Genomic DNA, 8938 nt, shown 5'->3' on the forward strand with positions numbered 1-8938 from the left:
TTCATGCTCTCTAGCACACACACACGCACACACATGCTCCCACTCACAGTCGCGCATACACAGACACACACACGCGCATGTTGGCTTAAGCTAACACACACTCATAAAGACCGAGACACAAAATGCATGAAATTTTACGCCGTAAATCGTTAAAATGGTTTTATTTAAGTAAATATGCAAAAATCCTTTTGTTACACTCGCAGCATTATGTCCGGGGTCAGAACTTGATACGTTAATATCCGGAATTTAATTTGAAAATTTAACAATCTACATAAAAGCGAGATACGAATGAAGAGAAGGTAAGCATGAATGTACTTTATTTTACGGCTTTTTTGGTTTGGGTGCATATGTCGCATACGAAATCTTACATGTCCGTTTGTAGAGAGTGAGGTGGGAATGAATAAAGTGCTGTGAATAATGCCTTATTTATGCAAATTATTGCCACTATTTGGGAAAGCAGACTAGAAAACCGTATATCAAAGCTCTGGTAAATATATGTTGATGAAATTGTTAAGAAAATGGCAGTCACAGCGACTAGAATAATTACCATAAATGGAAAATTTTTTATATGCCGAAACATAGTTGTAGATTTTATAGTATTTAGTTTAAATTGATTTTATTTAATTAAACATAAACTTAAAGAAGTAGGTAGGTATGCTTCTAATCCCCTTAATCTAAATACCTACCCTTTTTTCGTTGGCATTTTCAAGCAAAAGTTCGCGAAAGCCGTTTGACCTTTGCCCTCGGTTCGCGTGAATCGCGGGGTCCAAAACCTTTTTAAACAGTTGCGAAACTCCTCCAGGTCATTGTTATGGCAACTTCTTCCATCCAATAGCTTTGCAATTTTCTTGCCAACTCAGAAACTTCAGCTGCGGCAAAGGCTTTTCTACTAACTAGCTGTTCTGCGGGTGGAAATTGGGCGAGCGTGATGGGGTGGGTTGGATGGCAAAGGCCATTCTGGGGGAGGGAAATTCTGGGGGGCGGGGGGCTCGGAAACTAGAACTGAGACGTCTCTCCTGGCTGGCTAAACCCAAACGCACTTAACACTTGCCACTGAGTTTTGCGTAACTTTTGCGCCCGGAATCCCTCGAACTACTTTCATACCTGAGCAGGGGGAATAAAATCTACTTCAGTGCGTCACGTAGGCGCTTCAAAGTTTTCATTTTTGGAAAATTTACGATTTAACGTTAAAGTGGAGCAAAACAAAAAAAGCCTTATATACTCGCTGGTACATATACGTATGTACTACTTAAAAGAATGGAAACTTTGAACACGACCAAAATCCCACTAAGTAAGTGTACGCCCAGTTCAGTTCGGTTTGGGTACCGGGAATATCCTCCGAGGTTCCAGGTTAGCCCGGGTCCTCCATGCTCTCCATGTTCTCCTGGCTCTCCGACAGGGTTCAGCTGCACGTACTTTGAATTTTGTTGGGTCTCCTTCTTTATTGCACTTAAGATTTACTCATCAGCAGGTGTGCCCGTGCCCGGGTGTCTTCCACCTTTCGGTTTCCAGCCCCGAAACCGGAATCTACGATTGAATTTCAGACAGTATACGGCATCCAGGCACCCAGGCACCCAACCACCCAAACCACCATCCGGCGACCAAGGAAAACGCAAAGGCTTTTGCAATTTTTATGTGCAATTTTTTACATGAGAACCAAAGGCGGTACGAAGTGTCGCTTGTGGCTCGTTAAGGTTAAGGGGTGAAGGGTGTTTTTTTTCCTATTTTTTGGGTGGTGCGGACTAGCTGTTGGGCTGCCACTGATAACCGTGGAGTGGATTAGTCTTTGGATATCATTTGCAGCGTGATCGTAGTACCCATTTCCAAAAGATTCACTATATGTGAAAATTCATATATTCCTTAAAGTATTTTTATAACAATAAAAAAAGCATCTTTAGTGTCCTTTTTATAACTAAATGATCATCAATAATCAACGCTAAAACACACAAGTGGAATGTGAAATAGGGCCTATGCCCCACGTTGGGCGCCACAAAAGTTGTCACAAAACAACAACCCTATAATAAAAGTAGTTATTTAAAAGCTTTTAGTTACAGCCCAGATTAAATTTATAATATTCCTACATGCCCTACATCTAATGGCTTTGCTAAAGGGTATTAAACACCGAATATCTGAAATTTTTTGCTATGATTTAGTGTGCACCACCTGCCGAATCATCGCCACCCAGCGCCCGCAAATACAATTTAAATTTTTAAGCGGCATCTACTTTGGACACGCCTTGGCCTGGGATTCGTGTCACGCAGCCTGACGGGTGGCAGAGTCATCAGCATCCCACCCCCTTTCTACAACCCCACATCAGCATTGAAGCATCAGCATGTCGTCCTTTGCCTCCGTTATCCCATTTTTTTTTTGCCGGAAAGCTTTTTGTTGAATGTTGCAATTTCAACCCGTTGATGGATTTTATGTTTTTTTCCTTGCACTCTTGTCGCGGGCACTGAAAACATATTTTGATTTTTTTCAAAACTGCTCATCAAACACACCCCTATACAAATTTAAGATATCTATGAATTTGTTTTTATTAAGTAGAAACCTGTACTGCATTACTGTACTGATAATAAGATTATCTTAGAATAAAAGAACAATTCTTTCCTCCGCTGTAAAGGTTGGCTTTATAAACCATAAGTAGTAGACCGTGGCCCTTTTCCCGAAGTGTATTTTTGTGTCCTGGTGGCGGCTGCGAAATCAGCGCAAATCAGTGGCAAAAAGGGGCTGAGGGCGGCCGAGGGGAGGCAAAACAAACGCAAATTGATGACACCCGCAGCGTCCTGTCTGTCATTGATACTTGCAAAAATGCTTCTTTACATGTCGCACGCACACGCTGCGCTGAAATGACACTAAATTTGGTTGATTAGATGCCCGCCAAACAACAAATCGGATTGGTATCCTGCCGCCCGAAAAGTCCTCGCTTTTCTTTACCCTGTAAATGTTTTGTATTGTCGGCGCAATCAGCGATACTGTACCATCCGCTTTAGGATTAGGACACAGTTTTTCGAACTTTTTTTCCTGACAGAGCTTGTTAAGGAGTAGTTTTCAAATACCTTTTTAAATTTACCCGTCAGAATTTACTTCTTTATACATTTAACACATTGCTTACATTTTGTACAAAAATATATTTTCTCTCAGGATACCAACAATTCGATTTAAACTCAATAAACTATGATGACAGTAACTTTTTGTTGGCTTATTTTTTACCATTCTCGTATCCAATTTTCCTAAACCATTTCCATTTAATGCCTGTGCTAATTTTAGTTGATGGGTAACCAAATTCGGGATCGGACAGATTTCTTTTTCACCTTTTTCAGTGGCCCCATCCGTTTTCGCGTCGTTTCAACCCGTTAACGTCAGCCTAATTGACAAATCTGCGCTTAACAAGCAAACGCAATCTGCAGCAACGCTGCCATAGATATAGAACCACATATATGGACGGCGGGACTCGGGGGCAAGTGGGTGCCCATATAAATTAACACAAGTATTTTTACCTGAACCACGCCCGCCATACAGAATGCATGCTAACAACCACTTAGCGCACACGTGCCACCCACTTTGTGCCTCACTTTGAGCCACACTTTTCCGCCTCTGAATCCCCACCACTGATGAACAACTATTAAAGAAATTACGAGCTGATTCACCGGCTGGGTGTCAGAGGGATCGGGATAAATTTGGGATCGGGGCCTCCGAAAAGCGGGAGTTGGAAGCCATTGGGGCTGCGTTTTATTTGCAACAATTTGACGCAAGCGAAATGCATGCGGGTGCGTTAAAAGTTGCCGAATCTCCAATTTTATGTGTGTTGTAAGGCACTATAACAAAAAATATGTTGTAATTGGAGCGGACTCTTCTTTTATATGCTTTCAAAAAATAAGTTATAAATACTGATTTTTTAAAACAACAGACATACTTGATGAGTTTTTGCCACCTTATAAAGCGAGTTCTTAGTGAATACATCATACGGCGGGTACGCATTGGATAAAAGTCTAAGTTCTTTAGTCAATCATCACCTTAAGTATCCATATTCTCGCAGTGTACTTTACGTTTTCCCCAGAACTCGGATCTCCCGCATGCCGGAAACTTTGATGCGCGACAGCCTGTGTAAATAGTTATCTATCCAGGGGGCTAGATACGGATGCCATAGGATCCATGGGATCAACGGAGTCGGGATTGGCATAATATGCCCCCAGTGTGTCGGCCCAGACTGACATCGCAGGCCCGGCCTCAATCAAAGTTGGGCGTATAATGATTGTGCCCACAAAAAGCCAGCAGGATAAAGTTTTTCGCACAAGCGGTTGCATCTTTGCATCTCCATCCGTATCTCCAAGTCAGCCTTAACCAGCAGTTTTAATTTCGCCACAAGGCGACGCGACGTTGCCGAGCGCATCTTCAATGAAATTTTAAACAAATAAAATGGCTTCGACTGCGCCTTCGTCCTCGACTTAATGATGTGGCTGCCTTCCCGCCGTTGGACTCGCACTTAAATTAGTTTCTGCCAAAAAAGGCGGCGAGAGGAAAGTACAACAAGGAAGGAATTTTGGGCTTAGACTCTCTGGCCCAGGATAATGCCTTGTTTGGCTTGCACAGGCTAGCAAATGGAATCGCAATCAGTCGCTCTCATAGAGTAAATATGCGAAATCATTTGTGACTTTCGACTTTCGGCATTCCTAGAACTGTACACTCCCTAACACACAATATGATTATTAAAACATAATGTATAAAATAAAGCAGATAAATATATATTTATTTGTCTAGTACAAGTTGAGCTTACATTTTATAACTGTTAGCTAGTAAGGTTGTCGAAACTGTTTTTGCTCTTAGAAGTTTAGTTGTAAGGCACGAGAATGATGACTTTAGCTTGTGTTGCCTGCTTACACAAGCATCTGAAATATCAACAGCATTAGTAGTCTTTAAACTTTTAAACTTGCCCCCGAAGGCTGAGTCAGCCTAATGAATGCAACCCACTGGCGCTATTGCAACCCCGACCACCAACCCCCTCGATATTTTAGCCCGATTCGCGAGCCGAGCCCCTGGCTGCAACTTAAATTGGAACTGCTTCCGGCGGCTTTAAATACCGTTAGTCACGCACCAAGCTCGTTCCGTTCCCTTCCGTTTCCTTCCGTTCCGTTCCCGTTCCCGTTCGGCTCTGGCCGGGTCGGGTTGGATCGGGTCGAAGGTGTCCTTAACCGAGGTCCGTCCACTTACATTGTCTCGGATCCAGCTGGAGCTGCAGCCCTGGCCAAAGCCAAACGCCGAGGAGCGACTATCATGCAATTGGCAGCGACCGTTCCGAAACTGTTGGCTTATCTTTTACCCCTTCTCCATCGCTCGATCCAATATGTCTGACTAACTGTCTCAGCGCTTTGATTGCCAGCGGAGCGTGGATGGGGGCTTCTTTTCTTTGCCGCTGCCTTGGCGCTTGGCTTCCGATTGAGCCACCCATCCGCCCACAACCACCCATTCGCCCACCGTCCCCCAAAAACTTTAGCTTTGGCTTAATTTCGCGCACGAAGTAATACAAAAAGTGGAATTGGTGGGGAGGCGGTAACACGTGCGGCATCCTTAACACATTCCAACAACTGAAACTACATAATAAAACACTCGGCGCTAAGGCTAAATTCCTTTTTGCCAGCTCGTGCAGAGACAGAAAATGTTTCGATTGTAAAACAGTAAAATGCTCAGAATACGCTTTATAGGCAAATCTGTGCTTAACAAGCAAGTTATATATCAATAAAAAGTAATGGAATTAACACCATTACACTTATTATAATTGTTATAATTGCCACAGATCTTAGAATATTTTTCTAGTGCTATCTAGAAATGGAAGCTAAAACGTAGCAACACCAAAAGATTTTCGCGCTATGTTTTCACTTTGTCAGGAGGGCTCAAAGGTGGGGCATGGGTCGGAGGTCGGAGGTCGGAGGGCTCGTCAATTATTGAGGAGCAGGTGGGCGACTGCAAAAGGTGTGCTTTTAATTGTCCTCGTCGCGTCATCGGCGTCCGTGGCCGTTCCTGTTGTTGCCGATATATATTTAGCACACTCGCCCACGAGCCAACGAGATACTCGTGGCACAAATTGCTCTGGTGGCTGGCGTTGGCGTTGATGTTGCCGTGAGTTTGACTGCTTGTTTTGTAATAATTTAGAAACTTTCGCTGAATATGTGCTTTTACTCTTGTGGCATGTCCGCAGTGCAAAGCAGTGGGTGGAATGCAAGTGCAGACAGGAGTGGGTGCCGAAAGTCAGCGTCAGTTGCAGTAAGGGCCATAAATGTCAGAGAAATGCATCGAATAGATGAAAGAGTAAATGTAAATACAAGATACTTACTATATATTTATCTTTACATTTCTTAGGGTGCCCTTGTGGATTCGCTATACGAGTATTTTATTTATTCCGTAAATACTTTATATTAATCTAAAGCTGCTAAGCTATTTCATTTTCACTCCCCTTCCCACGAACAAGCATTTTAATTACAGATATTTAAGGCACCCTTTGTAACATTTGCCACTCCTTTCAGTGTTTCTCTCATCAAACTAATTTCACCTCACTGCCATCATCGAAGACATTTTCGTTTGCTAAACTTATGGCGCCCACTGTCTCCCACTTCCACTCACATTCACACAAACCAACTTACCCACACCCACATTGTCTGCCCTCTTCGCTCTCCCCTCTTAACGCCCCCCTCAAGCTTCCCAATTTAAGCCTCACTTCACCCATCAGCCGCTTAATTCAAAGCTTTTTCCTTTGCCTTTGAGATTTGCGTGTTTCGCTTAATGAAGAAGACAAATAATCGCGCAATTAAAGCCTTTTAGCTTTAAGCGCGAGTAAATAATTGCTGTGAGTGCAGAAACGAACGCACGCACACGCCCACGGCTCACAGATACACTGGCACACAGGATTACTAAATACACAGCCGGATCTGCAGACACACACCCACACACACACACACACAGGCGCGGACACGCACACTAAGGCACTGGGCGTCCTGGGCGTCCTGGGCGCTGCACTAACAAATGGTAAATGTATTCAAACAACAAATCTTAATGGCACGCTACAATGAATAGTAAACGAGCACAAGGAGCGGAGCGAAGCGAAGCAATCGCGAGGTGGGAAGATAGCGATGAATACCTGAGAGTTTGCACTTCAAATAAACTCCGGCTTGCTCAATAAATTATTGGCATATCAAGTACGTGGTACCTCTCTGTTGCCCGACAAATTTAGAAAATAGTTCTTCAAATATTTAAACATTTAATAGATAGAAACATCATACAGGTAACACTAACTTTTCTAAGACAGAAGATTCATTTTGTCAACCCATTTTGAAATGATCGTACAAGTTGGTGCAAGAGGAAATTTAAAAATAACTTACAAATGCAACGAGAAACCATTTCCAACCACATTCGTTTGAATTTTTTTCCGAGTGTACGGAAGCCTAGCAAAAATCCCCGTCTCCACACTTCCCCTCCTAGCATGTTGACTTGACTTGGCTTCCGTGCAAAATTCTTAATTGCACCTGGTGTACGGCGCCATCCGCTGACTGGGATATCTGGATAGCTGGCTGGATGGCTGGATGGCTCCTGATGGGTTAGATTAACTGCCTGACAAGTAAACCCACTTGCACACCCACCGGCGCACCGAGCTGACTTTGTTGCTGCTTCCGGCTGACAGTCAGTTGGACGAACCAGTCCGTCAGTCAGAGATTCAGTGCCTTCTTCTGGCGGTGTAATTTTTTCACGGCTTATCCGGGCTCCGTATTCACACCCACTCCATCTACTCCACTCCGGCAATTGTTGGCCACCCAGAAACCGCTCAAGTGCCCTCGACTCACGTGCTCGGCACTCGTAATTATTTTCCCTATTGTTCGAATTAAATGCTCAAGGATTTATGGGGCTCTGCTCGAGATTTGTGCCAAACACACACAAAACGGGGGCGCAAGGATCTCCGTCATCTGGGGGCGGCGACCAGGAAAGATAGTTTTTCTTTCCCGCTCTCAGTACTTTCCATTCTTGCGGTATTGCTTCGCTTTTTTGCATTGACACTTGGCATAATTATTGCTTTCGGAAATTGCATGGCTGTAGGGGAAATTGATTCCATAACCAAAACACCACTTATCACTTTATTCCGAATGCCGCAATACAAATAAAATGAAAGGTTAGCACAGCATTCGTTATCCTTGTGGTTTCGGAGAAGAAAGGTTGAAGCACCACTCAATCAAATCTTGTGTGTTGAATAAATAAAATCCTTCCAAATGCTCGTTTCATTTTAAAGAGTCAAATCAAAGCCGCCAGTGAATCGTGGATTTGAGCCCAGCCTTTGGCCCTGTTGGTCATAATTTTGTGTGGGAAAATGGCCTCATCTCGTCCTTTGTGGTAAATTTAAATTTATTTGTTGCTCCTGAAACTGATAACGCAACTTTCTTCAGGTTTCCACATCGTTAGCTCGCTATGCAGCGGGAAGTTTTATATTTCAACAATTTTACAATTTTCCCACACAACCACCGGCATTCTTGGGCACTTCTTGAGGCGTCCTGCCGTTCCACCCCCACCCCCACATTTCTATCTCTCGCGAAAATTGTTCCGAAAATTGTCATTGGTTATAGTGGTGGTGCTGGTCGGGCTGGTGGTGCTCTAGCTTCTGGTCTTGTGGTTGCTCCAGCGTCAAGTCATAAATTACAGAGCGAGTCATTGGAAAAGCAGAAAGGCGGGTGGAAAGTGTGTGGGGCGGCGGAATTTTCAGCTACTTTCTTGGCTACTTGTGGAAATTGTTGAATTTATGCATGCATTACTTGATTTGTTGTTCCTAGATGCTGGCGACGTAATTTATTTGCTTGCCCCCAGCTGCCAGCTGCCCCCAAAGTATGCAGCACTTTAGCCAAAGTCATATAAATGTTTATTAAAGCTAACAAATGTGTCGGCCCCCTCCTGCTCCGCCCTCCGC

The 8938-nt window shown here is 43.7% G+C and overlaps 1 protein-coding gene across 1 annotated transcript; it reads left to right on the plus strand.

Moving 5' to 3' along the window:
- Positions 1-1146: 1146 nt before the first annotated feature.
- Positions 1147-1914, plus strand: CG44270 (uncharacterized protein). Its single transcript, NM_001299176.1, has 2 exons — positions 1147-1412; positions 1469-1914. Exons 1-2 carry the CDS (start codon positions 1258-1260, stop codon positions 1704-1706), a joined length of 393 nt encoding a protein of 130 aa, NP_001286105.1. The 5' UTR covers positions 1147-1257; the 3' UTR covers positions 1707-1914.
- The last annotated feature ends 7024 nt before the right edge of the window (positions 1915-8938 follow it).

Source organism: Drosophila melanogaster, chromosome 2L (genome assembly GCF_000001215.4).
Source record: "Drosophila melanogaster chromosome 2L".
NCBI lineage: Eukaryota > Metazoa > Arthropoda > Insecta > Diptera > Drosophilidae > Drosophila > Drosophila melanogaster.